The 20,508-nt window shown below is 35.1% G+C and overlaps 1 protein-coding gene across 19 annotated transcripts in view; it reads right to left on the reverse strand.

The window, feature by feature from the left end:
- CDC42BPA (CDC42 binding protein kinase alpha) overlaps positions 1 to 20,508 on the reverse strand; it is a 318,157-nt gene that overhangs the window by 167,370 nt on the left and 130,279 nt on the right. For all 19 annotated transcript variants that reach the window (XM_045983612.1, XM_045983604.1, XM_045983610.1 and 16 more), the window contains exon 6: positions 9,110 to 9,203. In XM_045983612.1, the coding sequence (XP_045839568.1) occupies positions 9,110 to 9,203 (94 nt within the window). The remainder of the gene's footprint in view (positions 1 to 9,109; positions 9,204 to 20,508) is intronic.

Below are 20,508 nucleotides of genomic sequence, written 5' to 3' on the forward strand. Positions count from 1 at the left end.
CAACAGTAAAGAATATAGAGAGATTGCCTACCAAGGAATGACAAGCAGACTGCAGCTGAATTATTGGTATTGACACAGCAGTGAGAAGAAAATGGAATTGAATCTTCAAAGTGACAAGACAAAACAACTGTCACCTAATTATGATACATGAATGGTGATTAAATATAGGTATTTTCACACAAAGAGTAAGTGAATTTCCGTGTACACACTCTTCCAGATAAACATAGGGACACACATCAGGAAACAAGAAGTTTAACCCACGTGGAAGAATGTGGTAGTAGAAGCAATTGGGAGCAAAGGTATAAATAAGCTTTTAACATACGTACAGTCATTAATTGGATAAAATAGTGACAAAGAGGAAGGGGATGAGGAGGAGTAGGAAAAAGAGGAGAAACAGGTGTGTCAGAAGAGGAGGGAACTAATTACAGGTTTAACTATTTAAAGGTTGAAAATCAGGTGGAACTAAAATACCAGAAAACAGTAATGTGTTACTGAGGGAACAATTAGGATCCAAGTGGTTGAAGTTTCTTGTTCTCTCATCTTTATTCTTTACTTACTTTTTAATCATTATTTTTAATTGTGGTAAAATACCTGTAGCATGAAATTTACCATTATAACCATTTCCAAGCATACACTCCATTGGCATGAAGCACACTCACGCTGTGGAGCAACAGTCACCACTACCATTCTCCAGAACTCTTCTCATCTTGCAAAACTGAAACTTGGCATCCATTAAGCACTAATTGCCCCCTGCCCACCTCCCGCCCCATCCTGGGCCCTGACAACCACCACTGTACTTTCTATCTCTAAGTCTGACTACTCTAGGTACCTCAGAGCCATGAAATTAAATACAGTATTTGACATTTTGCGTCTGGCTTAAACCACTTAACATTTTCAAGGCTTATCCATGTTGTATCATGCGTTAAAATTTCCTTCTTTTTAAGCCTGAATAATTTCCCATTGTACTTAAGTACCACATTTCCTTTATCCACCCATCTGCTGATGGATACCTTGGTTACTTAAATCTCTTGGATATTGTGGATACTATGAATGTGTGTGTACAAATACCTCTTTGAGTCCCTGATTTCAATTCTCTGAAGTATATACCCCTAAGCAGAAGTGCTGGATCATACAATAATTCCATTTTTTAATTTTCTGAAGAACTGCCATACTATTTTTCAGAGTGGCTATAGCGTTTTACACTTTACTAACAACAGAGTACAGGTGCTCCAATTTTTTCATACCTTCGCCAACACTTCTTATTTTCTGTTTTATTGTAGGATTTTAAATTTTTTTAAATTTAAATTGAATTAATTTAAAAAAGAAATTAAGCCACTTAATGAGTGTGAGGTAGTATCTTTGATTTGCATTTCCCTAATGACTAGGGATGTTGAGCTTGTGGGCCATTTGCATATCTTCTTTGGAGAACTGTCTATTCAAGTACTTTGCTCATTTTGAATTGAGTTGTTACTGAGTTGTAGAAGTGCTTCACATATTCTGGATAATTAGCCAGTAATCAGACATATGATTTGCAACTGTTTTCTCCCATTCCATTAGATGCCTTTTCTCTAAGATGACTGTGTCCTCCAGGGGACAGAAATTTTTAAAGGTGGTGTAGTCCTACTTATCTATTTTTCCTTTTGTTGTCTATTGTTTGGTGTCATATCCAAGAAATCAATGCCAAACCCAATGTCATAAAGCTATCCCCTATATATTCTTCTAAGAGTTTTATAGTTTTAGCTCTTATATTCAGGTCTTTGATTCATCTTTAGTTAATTTTTGTATATAGTATAAAATAAACTGAGTTTCTTGTTTGGCTTTGAAATATGGTAAGAAACTGACTCTAGACTTCAGGTAAACCTTAAGTGTTAAAAATATAAAGATAAACATTAAAATATTTGAAATAGAATGTATAGCTTCCAAAAAAAGTAAATAAAAAAAGAAATTAAACTACACTTGACCAAGTCAACAGCATGCAGAAAAGGGAGAAATAAAGCATGCATGCAAAGAAATAAGCAAAACCTACAGCAAATAGCATAAGATTGATACTAAGAATAAACACAAATATACTGATCATCACGAAATTTATAAATGGACTAAATTTGCCTATTAAAAGATAGCACTGTCATACTGAATGACAAATAGAGACATACGATGAGAAACATACTCTGAGAAACAAACTGAGGGTTTTGGAGTGGAGGGGGGTGAGGGGTTGGGTGAGCCTGGTGGTGGGTATTAAGGAGGGCACGTATTGCATGTAATACTGGGTGTGGTGCACAAACAATGAATTTTGGAACACTGAAAAAAATTAAATTAAACAAAATTAAAGAAAAAGCCAAATGAACAAATATTTTTCAAAATTAGCAAAGGTTTAAAAGCAAAGATATAAAAGTTTATAGCAAAGATATAAAAGGTTTATATCTAAACACAGGACACAGGTTAAAAGTAAAAGGATACATAAGACATATAAGGCAAACGTTAAAAGAACATTAAGGTAGCTATATTTCTATCAGTTAAAATAGACTCTAAAGGCAAAATCATTATTAAGATTTTAAAAAATTCATTAACATAATTATAAAAGAAAATACCTCAGAATAACATTCTGAATAGTATACCTAACAACGTAGCTACAAAGAGTTATGTAAACATTGGTGATAACAAGGAAAAATTAATAAATTCAGTATCACGGTTAAGACTTTTTAAATAACAAATGATATATCAGAAAGAAATAAAACTGTTAAGAATATAAAAAAAATGAACAACAAATTAAGAACTTCAATCTTATGGACCCACATAGAAACCTGGACCCAGGAATTAAAAAAAGGGTATTATTTTCAAACAGACAAATAACATTACAAAGACTAGCCTGTTATAAAGCAAAAGCAACTCTTGACAAATGCCAGAAAAAACTGATTATTAAATAGACCCATTCTCCAGTAAAATACAGCTAAAAAGAACCAAATAATTAATACTAAAGATATTAAAAATAATCAATGGTCCAAGGAGGTTTTCTAACTAAAGCTGGAAAATATTTAGAACTAAAAAGTAAAATGCTCCGTATATCAAAACTGACGAAGGAAAAGAAAAGCACAAGCAAACAACATTAGGACTGAAAAAAACAACAAAACTACACAAGTAACAGATTTTAAAGTTAGGAAGAATACAGTATGAACATTATACCATCAAAATTGAAAACTCAGAGAAAATAGAGAATTTTCATAGAAAAAAAATATAACTTACCAAAACTGACTCAGGAAGAAATAGAAAACCAAAGAGACCTATAACCATTAAAAAATGTGAATCAATAGTATAAAATCTACCTGGAAAATAAACCAAAAAAACAAGAGGAAAACAAAACCAAACCAAGGCAAAGGTGATTTAAAAGTGAGTTCTACCAATTTCATAAGAAATAGACAACCTCTGTATTATATAAACTTATTCTAAAGCCAAAATTGGTAAGGGGAGAGGATAGGACTACTCCCCTGTCCATTTTCCAAGGCTAAGATAACCCAAATACAAAACTCAGACAAGAATGATTTGAGAAAAAAAAATCATACTGCAATCTCAGAATGGTCAATCTGAAGTATGACTCTCGGGTAACATCCAATATAAAATATTAGCAGATTCGAGAACAAATTCGAGCAATTTGTTCAAAAATATCATACATCTTCAAAACAGAGTTATGTTTGGCCAAAGAATGGATGATTTAACATGAGAAATTCTATGTCATTCATCAGTTTAACAGATTAAGGGAAAAACACCCTAATATCATCATCTCAATGGAAGCAGAAAAAAGTCATCTGATTACAACAATAATAACTATAACAACACATTCTTATGCTAATAAGAAACAAAAATTTCATAATCAGAAACAGAAATTTCCTTAATCTTGTAAAGAGTATCTATCAAAACTTATGGCAAATATCACAGTTAATTTGAAACTACAGAAAAAACACCATGAGCATCAGAACAAGGCAAAGGAGCTCCCTATTACCATACCTATTTAATATTGCACTGAAGGTCACTGATTGCTTACAGGGGGAAAACAGCATACATAAGCATTAGTTAATGTGAATTATATGACTGTCTATGTACAAAACCTAAAACAATCTACAAATTATTTTGAATAAAAATTTTAGTGAGCTTTCTGGTTTCAAAATGAGAATACAAAAATCAGCTGTGGCCTTCAACAAAACAACAAGCTATTAAACTGAAAAACTGCGACAGTTATTGTTTATAATGCTCCATGCCCCAAAATCCAGTATGCCTAGGAACAAATTTAACAAATAAAGGTAATGGATTTACCGTAAACATGATTATAAAACTTCAATAACAGACATACAGGAAAACCTTAAATAATGGAGAGAGACATCATGTTTGTGGAAAGGAAGATTCCATGTTATGGACATAAATTTCCCCAAAATTAACCTCTAAATTCAATGCAAGTCTACAAACTTCTGTTTCTGAAGGGGTATTGGTATATATATAAACCAATAATATAACCCTAACAATCATATGGAAAAACAAATGGCCAAGAACAGCTAAGACAATCTTAGAAGAAGAAAAAGAAGTACAGCAGGACATCCTTCCCAGAAACTGACTTCTTATAAAGGTGTAGTGATTAAGATGGCATAATTTCACCTCATACGTGAGAGCCAAAAAGCAAGCTGAGACCTGATTTGGAAAGTCCCAAAATCTAGGAAAAGCTAAAACTGAGGCAGCTGCCCAGGTGATAAATAATGATCGATACAAAGACATATAATTATAACATTTCAGAACACTGGGAAGAATAGAATATCCTAAATGCTTCTAGAAAAGGGAGGAAAGGTTTAACAGAAGAGATTTAGAATGGCACCAGATATCTCAACAATAAATTAGAAGACGACGCAATGCCTGCTAAATTCTAAGAAAAATCACTTGAGGGGCGCCTGGGTGGCTCAGTGGATTAAGCCGCTGCCTTCGGCTCAGGTCATGATCTCAGGGTTCTGGGATCGAGTCCCGCATCAGGCTCTCTGCTCTGCAGGGAGCCTGCTTCCTCCTCTCTCTCTGCCTGCCTCTCTGCCTACTTGTGATCTCTCTGTCTGTCAAATAAATAAATAAAATCTTCAAAAAAAAAAAAAAAAGAAAAGAAAAATCACTTGAAATCTACATTACTATGCCCAAACAAATTATCAATCAAATATGAGGGTAGAAGTGAAAGCATTTTTCACATGTGCAAGATTATAAAATACTTACTTCCATAAGTAGCTCTCAGGAGAGCTACTGAGAGCTACTACCAGATAAAGAGAAAGCCAGACATGGGACCCAGGAAAAAGAGGATCCACTGCTACCTGGCCGTGCAGTGGATCTCACTATGAAGAGTAGGATGGTCCTGGCAGGACAGTGCTACAACAAGCCGGCAGAACAGTCTGGATGAGAAGGGAGAAGGCAAGACTCCAGCGCAGCTCCCTCCAAAGATAAAAGGGAACCACTAGGTTTCTTAATGTTTCTGAGAGAGAAAGGAATTAGGGGTTGGAAATTTGGGGATAAACTAGAGAGAGTTATACAGAAAACAAGACAAAGTGGTCACACCACGGACAACAAAAAGTGTTCAAGAAAAGAACTATAATTAAACTGCATGGTATGGCAAAATTATTAATAATATTTGTAAAGAGTCATAAAGAATTGAACAGGACTTAAGGAAAGACACTAAGAAGAAAGTGTACGGGATGGGTGAGACGGTAGGAAATTAACAGGTAATAACTAGCACTAACTAATCAAAAGACAGTAGCACAAGTATGAGAACAAGAAATATGTAAGTAAAGGAAGCGACAAAACAAGCAGCCAGAAGACTCCCAAGTGTCTGCCTCTAGCAAAGAAGATTTGGAGGCAGAAAGAATGGGACAAAGGAACGCAGTTTTTATGACAAGCCTCCTTAAAATATATATAGATCACTTTGATTTAAAAAAAAAATAAAATGGAAATAAAACAAGTAAAAAGGCTTGTTCGTTATAATTTTCTAAATGGAGGATAAACATGCTATATGTCCAGGAGAATTATTTTGAGATCACCAGCAAAGAATGAATGAGCAGGAAGACACACCAGGATTTCAAGGAATAAACTTGATCAGGGGTAACTCATACAGACAGAAACAGTCCTCGCCGCATTCCGGAATGCACAGGGATTTGGAAGGCCGCCTATCAGACTCCAGGAAAAGAGCCCCAGCTTTGAGTCTAAGGGGCATATGACCTACAGGATTCAGGGAAATGCTAGCTTTTCTCCTGGAATTCTTCTTCACTGTAGCACTCTGCTCTCCAGAATTCTGATCCAAAACCTCCTGAGGCCACAGCCTCCCTCATTTGAATGTGTGTCTTCTTAACTCAGCAAGCCCTCCCTTCTTGCTTCAGACCTGCCATGATCAGCTACCTACTTCATGCTTCAGAGACGCAGAGGTTCCGGAAGTGCAGTTCCATAGACACATTCCACATGGTTACTGCCCTCATAGATCTTTACTTCTACAAATACCATAACCCCACAGGACAGTGTGGTTATTTTTGCTTTTCATACTCATCAGATGGCTTTTATGTAAATTTTGAAGGAAAGATGAGCCTTTTTTTCCTTTATCCTACAGATGTTATTTATCATATCTGATATTCTTTATCCTATTGATCTAAGTATCCAAATGTTATCATTTCCTTTGGATTAAAGGACATTCTTGAGCATCCAGTCCTGCTGGAGAGTAATCTCTTTCATTTAACTGAAAATGTCTTTTATTCACCTTCATTTTTGACAAATATTTTTGCTTGGCAGAGAATTCTTGGTCTATAGATTTTTCTCTCTTTCAACACTTTAAAGATATTATTTCTGATGAGACACCTATGGTTATTCTTACCGTTTTCCCAAAGTATGTAACATGTTTTTAGTTCTGGCTGCTTTCCATGTTTTTCCTCTTACCTTTAATTTTCGGGAGTTTAATTGTGGATAGGTGTGGTTCCTTTTAACCTTGAGGTACACTACGATTTTTAGATTTGTGTTTTTCACCACATTTGGTAAGTCTGGGCCATCAACCCTACAAATTCTTTCTGTTCCTGTTTCACTCTTTTCTCTTTCTGGTATTCCAATCATGTGGACCCTGGAGCCTGAACTTACTTTGCTTCAATCTTTTCCTCTCTGTTCTTCAGACTGGATCATCACTATTGACAGGTCTTCAAATTCACTGGCACTTTCTTTTCTCATCCTAATCTGCCATTAATCTCCTCCTATGAGTTTGTTTTTTTTTTTTAATTTCTATTACTACACCTTAAGTTCTAAAAATGTCCATTTGATTTTTCTTGCTGAGAGTCCTTATCTGAGCCATCGTTAAGACTACATTTTGATTTTTTAGACATATTTATTTAAAAAACATATTTATGACAGCTTTATTATGTCTCTAAGTCCAATATCTGTGCTATCAAATTTTCTACTGACAACTTTTATTTTTTAAGTCTGTAATAGAATCCCTATCCTATCCCCATTATTGTTTGTTCTGGTGATTTCTGACTGCATGTTGGTCATTGACAGAAAAAGTTACTATAGAGAGTATGGACTGTGTTATCTTCCACTGAAGATGTTAAATATTATTGAAGCAGATAAAAAAAAAATACCACCTGATCTCCTTAAACAAGGGTTAGCTTACAATTATACTCTTTAGGACCAGATTTGTAGAAACTCTAAGATTCATCTCAATCCCCTTGACTTAGAGGACCCCTTTCAAACTCAATGAATTTTATCAGAACTTGGATTTAGACTGTTATACAGTTTTGGAGTAAGTCTTACATGGAATAAGGTGTTAAATAGCTCCCCGGGGCCAAAATTCCAGTGTACCCAGGTACTATCTCTTCTCCAGCACCGCTTGATTTCCAGAAACCTGTTCAATTTTCAGATACATAGGTCAATTATTTGGTACATCTGCTGTCTTATACTGCTTTTGTACAGCCCAACCTGCAGGAGATAGCCCCATAGGCATACTTTAGGCCCTCTCTCTGAAAAACTCCCTCCTCTCCAGTGTTAAACATTGCAGACTAACTAACTCATCTCTGATGTCTTCCTCCTCAGCTCTGGAGAACTGCTACCCTCACCTCTAACTCTAGGTTTCTTCATCAAGAGCCAGCAAACTGTCCCCGTTACTGGGAAACGGTAAGGTACATCTCATGAATTCATTTCTCTCAAAGATAACAGTCTTTGCTGTCTGTTGTCCACTGCCTGAAAACAGATGTCCCAAATATTATGTACAATTTTACAGTTTTTTACAGTGAGAGGACAATTTGGTACCAATTTACTCCTTTCATCATAGCCAGAAGCAGAAGTCATAAAACCTAATTTTTTAAAAGTTTATCTCCTTAGGATACATTTTCAGAAGTCCAATTACTGGTCCAAAATAATATACATTTTCATGGCCTTTGGAATATATTATACTAAACTGCTTTCCAAAATAATTTCTGCCAAGTGAAATTACATATACTTGGATCTCTGCTATACAGCCAGGAAACTGAAGTAAAAACAAACAAAACAAAACAAGGAATAAAATTGGGGCATATAATCCTTTAAGTTTATATGAGGGACCAACAGTTAGAAGTAAACCAAATAGGAATGTGAAACTAAATTCACATAGAAATGTTCTGATGAAAGCATTCAGTTGTTGAACATTGTCCCTCAAAAAAACTAGACAATTAGGAAAGAAGATTAAAAAAAATAAAGGTGAAGAAGGAGTCACATTTTCTTCTCCCATGTGGGACTTGTTTTATTCACCTCTCTGAAACAGTGAAAATACCTCAAGTACAATTAATAAACAGTTCAGCTAAAGAAAAAAACAAATAAGGTTCTCATAAAAGACACAATGTATCAATCTTAACATCATTAATATAAGCAGTTAAAAATGGCATTGGACTTTGTATACAAACCTTATTATGAGTAAGTATCCCTAATGCCATTGTGGGAAAAGGTGGAGCACAGAAAGACAAATAGATGGATGGATATTTAGAAAATATAAATAGAAAAAAATAAAATAAAATAAATAGATAGTTTCTAAAACAGGACAAGTAGCAAGGGAGATATCTGTGGATAAAATAAGTTGAGATTTATCTTTATTTACCGTTCCATCTTCCATCAGCTTCAGACAAGAACCAAAATCTGCTAATCGAATATGTCCATTCATATCCATCAATATATTGTCAGGTTTGATGTCCCTGAAAAGACAGACACACTCAATTTTTAGTTGAGAAAAATAAACATAACCATTTACTTGGTAAGATAAAAATTTGTCTGAAAACTTCAACTTCTTATACTCTAAGAACACCTATTTGACTACCTTATGGGCTCAAATCCTGGCTCTGATTCATATGAAAACTTTCGTAAACACATGTACTTTCAGTGTTCTGAAAAAAACCTGCTTTTTGGCAGTTCTTCATCTTTTTTTTTTCTTGAGAGAGAGAGAGTGTGTGTGCGCACATGAGCAAGTGGGGGTGGGGCATAGGGAGAGGAAGAAAAAGAATCTTAAGCAGATCCCATGCTCAGCATGGAGCCCAACACGGGGCTTGATAATTACAACCCTGAGATTATGACCTGAACTGAAATAAGAGTCAGACACATCACTGACTAAGCCACCCAGGCCCCCCTTCCTGGCAGTTTTCATTCAGGTTAAATTAATTTAGATTAAATTAGATTTGCACAGATTCCAATATGACCATGATAGGCCTACTTTCTGTATACAGAGAAGAGAAATAATTGCTTGACATACACAAAATGTACTATCCTCTAGCCCATGAAGTTGGAGAGAGAAAAATATACTTCCTAGACCTGGAATGTAAATGTAAATAAATAAATTTTCAATTACTTCAGGTCAAAGTAATTGCAAAGAATCTTCATTAAACTTATATGAAATACAACTGACACAACTGCTTCGTAGTAATTTATGTTATATAAAGCTATTTATAGCTGTTAGGTCAAAAGCTTATAAAATATCCAAATCTAATTAACAACAAATTAAATCACACCGGTTTTTGTATTTGTTTCTACATCTGAATAAGGAAAAGGGTGGCAAATCTTGGCAAAAATACATAAAATGATTCCTATAAAGACCCAGCAACACGTTTTCTAATCAGCCTCTAAAGATGAATTCCGGAAAACTAAGAGATCAGACCCTCTCGATATATTCTACATGTAGAGGAATTAAAAAAATCATCTATGAACATCATATATACAAAAACAATTCTATTACCATGTGGTTAGGGTCACCTTTTTTTCCCTCATCTCTTTCTTTATTTATCTTATAACTGGAAGTCTGTACCTCTTAATCCCATTTATCTATTTCATCCATCACCCAAACCACCTCCCCTCTGACAACCTTCAGTCTGTTCTCTGAATTTAAGGGTCTACTTTTTTGTTTCTTTCTTTGTGCATTAGTTTTGTTTTTTAGACCTACATATAAATGAAGTCACAGGGTATTTGTCTTTTTTTTTTTAATTACTTCATTTAGCATACTCTCCAGGTACATCCATTTTGTCACAAATGGCAAAAACATTATTTTTATGGTTAATATTCCACTATATATATTCCATATATATATGTATGTATGTACACACACACACACACACACACACACACACCCTATCTTCTTTGTCCATCCATCTATCAATGGATATTTTGGCTGCTTCTATATCTTGGCTACTGCAAATAATGCTGCAATAAACATAAGGGTGCACATATCTTCTCACATTAGTGTTTTTGTGTCTTTGGGTAAATACCCAGGAATGGAATTACTGGATCATATGGTATCTATATTTTTAATATTTTTGAGGAAACTCCATGATATTTTCCATAGCAGCTACACCAATTTATAATCCCATCAACAGTACGCAAGGGTTCCTTTTTCTCCACACCCTCACCAACACATGTTATTTATCTTTTTTGATCCTAGCCATCCTGACAGGTATGATGTAACATCTCATTGTGGTTTTGATGTGTGTTTCCCTGATGATGACTGATGTTGAGCATCTTTTCATGTACTTCTTGGCCATTTTTAAGTACATCTTTGGAAAAAAAAAAAAAAAAATCCCGTATTTTGTTTTTGTTTTTTTTTTTTTGGACTGCTTGGTTTTTTGTTATTATGTTGTTTGACTTCTTCGTATATTTTGGATATTAACCCCATACTGGATATATCATTTACAAGTATTGAACAGGTTATCTTTCATCTTGTTGATGGTTTCCTTCACTGTGCAAAAGCTTTTTGTTTTGATGCAGTCCCAACAGTCTATTCTTGCTTTTGCTTCCCTTGCTTGAGGAGACATACTTAGAAAAAAGCTGGAGATATCACAATCCTAGATTTCCAGATATACTACAAAGTTATAGTAATCCAAACAGTATGGTACTGGCACAAAAACAGCTCAGTGGAACAGAATAGGGAGCCCAGAAATAAGCCCAAGTTTTATATGGTCAACCAATCTATGACAAAGGAGGCAAGAATAGACAGTGGAGAAAAGACAGTCTTTTCAATAAATGGCTTTGCAAAAACTGGACAGCTACATGCAAAAGAGTGAAACTGGATCACTTTCTTACACCACACACAAAAATAAACTCAAAATGGATGAAAGACCTAAATGTGAGACCTGAAATCATAAAACTAAAAGAAACGACAGACAGTAATCTCTTTGAGATTGACTTTGAGATTGAGAATTTCTGTAGGTATGTCTCCCTACATAAGGGTCCTTTAATTTAACCTGAATGATACCACTTAAGGTCTCTATGCCTCCCATCTGTAATAAAAGGATAATACTATGGAAGTCATTTGTGTGTTGAACATCATGAGTTGGCAAGTACTGACCTAGAGGCTAAATCCATCCCACTGCCTATTTTTGCAAATAAAATTTTATTATAAATAAAGTCACATCCATTCACTTATAAAAGTATTATGTATGGCAAGCTTTCCCACTACAACAGCAGAGCTGAGTAGTTCTGACTACAGACAGTGTGGGCTTCAAAGCCTAAAATATTTCCTATTGGGCCTTTACAGAAAAGGTTTGGTGACACCTCTTAAAGATGATAGATGACTGCTTAACAGAGACTAGCAGACAGATGGACTGAAAACAACTTTAATAGGAAATTGGCTTCATTATCCTCAATGTTTGAATTTATCCCATGGTCAGAACGGTGTATTAAAAAAAGACTTTTCCATTGTTTGGAAACATCAAAGAAGGATATTTTAGTGCTAGAAGGAACCTTAGAAATTACCTAAACCATTTTTAGAGGAGTATAAAGAATGTTTTATTTTTCATTTAAAAATATTAAGCTGTATAGTCACTACACATACTGCTACTGGCATATTTCTCAGATTTTAAAGAGGACTAAACCATTTTTAGAGGAGTATAAAGAATATTTTATTTTTCATTTAAAAATATTAAGCTGTATAGTCACTACACATACTGCTACTGGCATATTTCTCAGATTTTAAAGAGGACTAAAGGAATTACAGAAAAGGAAGACAGTGAAAGGATTCATAATCATCAATAATATTTCAGGGTATTTTAAAAATAGAAACTATTAAACAGACAAATAGAAACTATTAAGTAGACAAATAAGTTATATTTATAACAATAATGAAAAGGAAAATAATTAACAGGATAGTACTGATGCTCCTTAAGTATCCCTTTACCCTTTCATATTATCTCCTTCACCCACTCCCCACAGGTTAGCAACCACAACCCTGGCATTTACTATATCCATACATGTTTTATATTATTAGTACATGTATACAACCATAAGGCTATGAATCTTTCTGAATGTCTTTAAACTTTATAACTGGTACCAAAAACTGTGTATAGCCTTGGAAATATGGTTTTATTCTAATACTGTGGCTAGAACATGTTACCCACGTTGACATACATTGTTCTAGTCTGTTAGTTTTACCTGCTATTTGGAATACCTCCATAGACCAAATTTATCAGTTCTCCTGATCATAGAATTTAGTTCTCAACAATTTTAGATTGTGGATTATTTTGCTATCACGCAAAATTCTGAAGTGAATATTTTTACCAATGTCACCTCGTGCTCATCTATGAACATTTCTCCAGGCTGCGTATCTAGAAGTGGGACTGCTGTAATGAAAGACATGTGCGTCTTCAACTTCATAATCATGAGTACCACTAAGGTTAAGAATCTTTTTTACATTATCACTAGTCATCTCACATTCTTCTTCTGTAAAATGCCAGTTAATACCCTTTGCCATTTTCTTCCACTGTGTGTGTGCTGTTTGTTTTTTGGGTTTTGGTTAATATTCAGGAATTCTGTTTACTCAAGCTTAGTTTACATGTGTTACAAATCTCTTCTCTCGGCATGTGGGCTTATTTTCCCACATTGTTTATAATGCCTTATTTGTAAAAAAAATTATTTAATGTCAATGTAGTCTTCTAATTTATGATTTGTTTTTGTCTTTTTCACTATTTTCTGCTTTACTGAGATAAAACTGACAAAATCATCATATATTTAGAGTATACAACACGATGATTTTGATAGATATACACATCGTGAAGGGATTCGCACTGTTGACTTAATTAACGCACTCCTCATGTGTTCTTTTGTTTTTGATTTGGTGGTGTTTTTCAGTAAAACATTTAATTTCCATTCTCTTAGAAAAGTTCAGTCATACAACACAGTTTTACCAACTATAGTCACATTATACAATAGCTTCTCAGACCTTATTCATTTCTTTTAATACAATGGGATGGGTGGGGTAGAGAGAAAGGGAAAGATAATTTCCAAGAAGACTCTCTTTTGAGTGACAAGTCAATTGCAGGGCTTGAAACCATGACTCTGAGATCATGACCTGAGCCGATGTCAAGAGTCAGAAGCTCAACCGACTGAGCCACCCAGGTGCCCCAAGACATTATCCATCTTGTACCTGGAAGTTTGTACCCTTTGACCAACCTCTATTTCCCCAGCCCCTGGCAACCACAATTCTACTCTCATAATTTGTGGTTTGTGTCCCAGGAAATTTCCCTTACCGATTTCCCAGAAGTCCTAGAGATACCGTCCCATATTTTCCCCTATAAGTTTCAAAGTTTTACTTTTCATTTCAAGTCTTTAGTCTCCTGGAATAAAAGTTTGCATGCAGTATGAGATAAAGGCCCATCCCATTTCTCTCTGTCCCAACAGCACTGATTGAACAACATCCTTTGACCACCAATTTCTCCCCCCATTTAGGCTGCAAACCAAGTGGGTCTGTTTCAGAACTTCCTAAAGCAGTTTCCCTTAACAGTCTCCAGGGGAAAAGGAAAACTATTGTAATCACCAGAACAATAATCATAAACTGAGATACATGATCATCCCATGTACATGCCTATACCTGGACAAATACACTATCTTAATTATGAAAGCTCTGTAATGACTGCTCTACTCCTGCGGACCAGGATTTTAAAATGTCATGGTTCTTACGGATGAATGCTAGGATCAACTGAGTATGTTCAATAGAACACACTGAGACTTTAATGGGAATCACAATGATTTTATATATTAATCTAAAAGAACTGATGTCTTTATAAGAAGACTCTTCCTATCTGTGTATACAGTGTATCTCACTTATGAGTATTCTTTCAAAGTATATCTTTCAAAAGTATATCTTTCATAAATACTTAAAGTTTTCTGCAGAGAATTTTTATTATCCACATAGCTATTACTTATCTTTTATTAATTATGTATCTATGTTTTATTACCTATAGTTTTTGGTACCTTATAGTTTTGTTACTATTGTGAATGGGATTTTCTTCAAAGAGGCATTCTCATTCTGCTTTCAATTTTAGTGGGAACATTTCTAATGTTTCACCATTAAGTGTGATCCTTGGTATAGATTTTCAGTAAAAATTCAGTATCAGGTTACAAGAATTATCTTCAACTCCTAATTTGCTAAAAGTATCAGGAATGGATATTCAATTTTATTACTTTTAGTATTGAGATTTTATGGTTTTCCTCCTTCAATTTACTCATATAGTTTATCACACTAATAGATGCTCTAATGTTGAAACTCCCTTGCATCCTGGGATGAAACCCACATGACATTTTTTTAAATGTACCATGCATCACGGAGTGTAAAATTCCATTGATTATAAAGATGCACCACTGTATCATGTGCCCCTAAGGGACAGAACATGCAACTACAATTTTAGAAGCCATTATTTTAAAAAGCATCCAATCTTAGAGAAACTAAATTGAAAAATGAGTCTGTCTTATTAGTGTTGACAAATATAACATCTATATTGCTGAATTTGATTCAGTTTTTCTCTTTAAGATTTTTGCTTTTATATTCATAAGTAATACTGTTCTATAAACACTCTCTTCTTGTACTATCCTTCTCAAGTTTTGTTATCAAGGTTTTACTATCTTCATAAAGTGAGGTAAGTGGCTTGTCAAAAATGCTCAAATTTTCTGAAATAATTTATACAGGATTCAATTACTGCTTTCTTAAGAGTAAAAGAAAACTTTATCCATAAAACAACATTCGCATTAGCTATACTGTCTGTAATAGCTCAAAACTGGGGGGAAAAAAAAAACACCAAACCTCAAATGGCCACCAACAGGGAGGTGGACAAGTTATCAGAAGACTACCAACCAGTAAAGAAACATCTACTGTCATATACGTCAAACTGAATGAAACTCAAAAATCTATATTTTGATAAAAACACATCAGAGAGAAAAGAATAAACGATGTAGAATTCTGCTTATAAGACGTTCCAGAACAGGTAAAAAACGAAGTTATGGGGACAGAAACAAGAACAATGCATGGCTGGAGAAACAGACCTTAACTGGGAAAGAGCACAAGGCAATTTTCAGGGTGATAAAAACATTATACATCTTGACTGCGATGACGGCTACCCAGGTGTATCCGTTGTCAAAACTCAGCACGTCACATTTGCCATGTTTGAATTTTATCATATGTATTTAAATATTAAAAATAAAGGGGGGAAGTTACAAAATGCCTAAAGATATAAGAGATTGAAGTCTTGTGGAAGGAAAATGTCCCATTACTTGATTTCTTTAAACATTCTTAGGGTTATTCCGATGATTTCTATTTCTTCATGAGTACACTGTAGTGACTTATGGTTTTCTAATGCACATTTCATCCACATTTTCAAATTTTACTGGAGTATAGTCACTCACAGTATTGTTACTATTTTTTAAATCTACAACATACTTACAGTTCTATTCCTAGTAGGACTTCTTTAGATCTCTATATTGTCCTGATAAAAATAACACCTAAGGCTTATTTAGTACTTTCTATTTTCCGTGCAGTGTTTTTTAAAAAAAGATTTTATTTATTTATTTATTTGAGACAGTGAGTGAGAGAGAGCATGAGAGAATAGAAGGTCAGAGGGAGAAGCAGACCCCCACGGAGCTGGGAGCCCGATGAGGAACTCGATCCCAGTACTCTGGGACCATGACCTGAGCCAAAGGCAGTCACTTAACCAACTGAGCCACCCGGGCACCTTATTCCATGCAGTGTTTTAAGTGACAGATTTTTTTTAGATCAGCAAGTAAAAATACAACTAACTGCTGCACACATAAGAGATGCTCAAAATGAAAAGAATAAAAATAAGATCACAGAAAATCAGAGGGATATGGATACCATTACTAAAGGCTGGTATACCATGCAAAGTAAATTTCAAGGCAAAAACAAAACAAAACAAAACGCAATAACAGTGATAAAAAGGATCCCTGAGTCAGGCTTAGCTCGATATAACATGTACGAATTTGTACATTCCACTTTCCTGGGAAAAGAGGAAGTGAGGGAGGATGCTGGTATGACGATGTAATTCTCTCCTCACCTCGCCCTCCCTATCTGATGTAGGGTCCCAGGACCAGGCTGTACCTGCAGGCACCAGAAGTAAAGGTTTCCTTTTTTTTTTTTTTTTAATTTAAATTCAATTAATTAACATATAATGTATTATTAGTTTCAGAGGTAAAGGCCAATGATTCATCGGTCTTATACGATACCAGCGCTCTCCTGAACTCTGCCCTATGCGCTTCTTCTCTTGGCTGAGTTTAATCTGTACCCTGTCCACATCATAAATTGCAGAGAACTTTTCAGGAAATTCTAGGAGTCCTTGCAAATTATAGAAATCTTAGTAGCTCATTCTGATACTTCCAATTCAAATTCAGAACTACAGAGTTTATATTGTCCTCTATGATCTTACATCAGTGTCTCCTTCCTTCTGCACCAACAGGCCTGATTCTTAAGGACACGGGGGATAAGAGAAGTGAATTGGAGTACCCCATAATCACGCATTTGCTTTATTTCACATTCACACACAACAACCTCAAAATAACATTATTTATGCCAGCACCATAAATTTGATGACTGAAAACACTTTGAAAAAAATGTGTATAAATTCTCCCAATTATCACCACCTTTTATGGTTGCAGCCTATGTCCATTCCGAGAGCAAACAGCCGTAAATGCTGTTCCTGCTCCCTCTTAACTTTTCTGTTTCAGTTCTACAGCTACTTAATGAGCAACTCCAGTCCTTAAGCTGATGTCTCCCTGTTGTTTTGGTTGTCTGTAGCTCATTCTCTAGTGGATTACTATATTCTTCGGGAAGAATTCATGGGATCAATATTCCCCAGGCTCCTGCAAGTTGACGACATTTGTGAGTGTTCTTTATACCTGAACACAAATGTCTGTGTTCTCTTTTCTGGGACATCATAAATATTTAACGCTTTGTTTTTCAGTCATAAACCTTTGTTGTTGAATTGTCTGATGATAAATTCGTTTTCTTGCCCCTGTAAGTCACTTTTTTAAACAAATATTATGTTAGTCACTTATTCTTTTTGTCTCCATAGGATTTTTCCCTTTTATCAAAAGGAAAAATGTGTAAAGGTCTATAATTATACTAGAATTTGCTTATGCTCTATCTCTATCCATTATGTTACAGTTGTCATACATATTATAAATTGGTTCACTGAGTATCTACCAGAACAAATTTCTTTAAACAGTCAAATGTTTTAAAGAACCCCAGAGCGGGGTGACCTGGCTGGTTTGGTTGGTGAAGTATGAAACTCTTCACCTAAGGGTTGTGAGTTCAAGCCCCATACTGGGTGTAGAGATTACTTAAAAGTAAACAGAAAGATATCTTTAATCTTTAAAAAAATAAGAATTTAAGAGGAAAAAGTGTTGTATACACACAACTTTTTAAAACCATTTATTACGCTCTTTCTTCTTTCTTAAAGCCCCATATTTCCTTCTGCTAACATTTCCTTTCATTCTGAAATGTGTAATTAGCATTTCTGGTAAAGAAGGTCTTGAGTAGGGGCGCCTGGGTGGCTCAGTGGGTTAAAGCCTCTGCCTTCAGCTCAGGTCATGATTCCAGGGTGCTGGGATCAAGTCCCACATCAGGCTCTCTGCTCAACAGGGAGCCTTCTTCCTCCTCTCTCTCTCTGCCTACTTGTGTCTCTGTCAAATAAATAAATAAAATCTAAAAAAAAAAAAAAAAAAACCAGACTGAGGTGATGATTGAACATATCTGTGGATACAATAAAAATCACTGTACATTTTAATTGACTCAATTGTATGATATGTGAATTACATCTCAGTAAAGCTGTTAAAAAAGACTGTTTATAATGAAATCTTACAGCATTTTTTTATTTGTCAGAAAGAGAGAAAGAGAAAGCACACAAGCAGGCAGAGAGGCAGGCAGAGGCGGAGAGAGAGGCAGGCTCCTTGCCAAGCAAGGAGCCCAATGCGGTACTCAATCCTAGGACCCCAGGATCATGACCTGAGCCAAAGGCAGCGGCTTAACCCACTGAGCCACCTAGGCATCCCCTTACAGCATTTTTTAATGAAGATCCCCTGAATATCAATGGCAAGTAGTACAAAAAGGTAGAGATCATGCTTTCCTCCTCTGGGTGAAAAGTTTGGAATAAGTCATGAGCCAGTAACATATCAATGATTACTATTAATGTTAATTACCAAGGACAACATCTAATGCTATTAAGAGTAGAGCCAATAAAGAAAAGTTCATTATTTTTTTATCTTTTTTTTTTTTTTTTAAATGAGAGGTTTAAAATGGAGAGACAATTCTTTTGTTTGTTTTGAGAGAGAGAATCTCAAGCAGACTCCATGCCCAGCGCAGACCCCACGCAGGGCTCCATCTCACAACCCTGAGATTACAACCTGAGCCGAAACCAAGAGTCAGACACTTAACTGACTGAGTGACTGAGACGCCCCAAGAGAATTCTCCATTTTTAAAAACCAGTTCCATATTCTACCATTACCTAACTGTATGGACACCTATTTCCACTAAGAACTGTAAAATGATAGGTGATCTAAAATAAAGGAACTTCTCTCCCCAGATTATATATGCATATCTAATTCTTACTAATCAACAAGTTTAAAGCATTATATACTTTATATTATCACTGATCTCTGTGACAAAGCGATCTGCCCGCCATCAATGACCTTCCCTTCCCTATCAAAGCAGCTTCTAATAAGGTCCTTCTAGTTTGGAGACAGCATGAGCACCACTCTTAAAATGGTGATATGGTAAAACCTAAATGAGAAACAGAAATCAAGATAAGATCCTGGCTACTGAAGAACACACAATACCAGCTAGTAACATTTTGGTATCAGAATCAACATTCTGATTATTTACATATTCTTTAAAAACACCACAAATGTTTTCATCTTTCCATTTTCGTCATCTAAAACTACATCACAGGATAATCAAACATAACATTCTAACCAGATCAAGCTTAATTTTTTTGTTGTTCTAGTAGGATTTTGTGTCTTTCATTATTATTAGCACACTTGATGTTGTAGCTGACTATTGGAACACCAAGCCTATTGCTGAGTTTAATTAACATATTTAGAAATAAGTTGGGTTTTTTTTTTTCCTCAACCTATAATTAGAGCTTGCTTCACTCTAACCCAACATTTGGCTTGTACTTTAATCAACCGGAGTCAGACATATGCCACATGATACTGTTTAGTTGTTAGAAATAATCTCTGACATAAATTTTGCATTTAAGCAAATAAATGATTGAAAAGAAAGACACACTCTTAAAATGCAAAGTTCTTATTCAGGAAATCAAAAATGGAAATGTTGGTATTCAGACTTTTAGCTGAAAATCAAAGTGCATCTATGGCAAGTCTCAAATCTGAGGTGACAGATCAAAAATAAAGTATTTAGGGGCACCTGGGTGGCTCAGTGGATTAAGCCGCTGCCTTCGGCTCAGGTCATGATCTCAGGGTCCTGGGATCGAGCCTCGCATCGGGCTCTCTGCTCAGTGGGGAGACTGCTTCCCCCTCTCTCTGCCTGCCTCTCTGCCTACTTGTGATCTCTCTCTGTCAAATAAATAAATAAAATCTTTCAAAAAAAAATAAAGTATTTAATGACTACCAAAAACCACCATTCTATTAAAAGCATTAAAAAAATGGATATGCTCTTATAACAATGTTTTTATATTGTATTTTTCTAAGTATTCAAGTGATACCTTTAACATTAAAATAACG

The sequence above is a fragment of the Meles meles genome, chromosome 17 (assembly GCF_922984935.1).
Source record: "Meles meles chromosome 17, mMelMel3.1 paternal haplotype, whole genome shotgun sequence".
NCBI lineage: Eukaryota > Metazoa > Chordata > Mammalia > Carnivora > Mustelidae > Meles > Meles meles.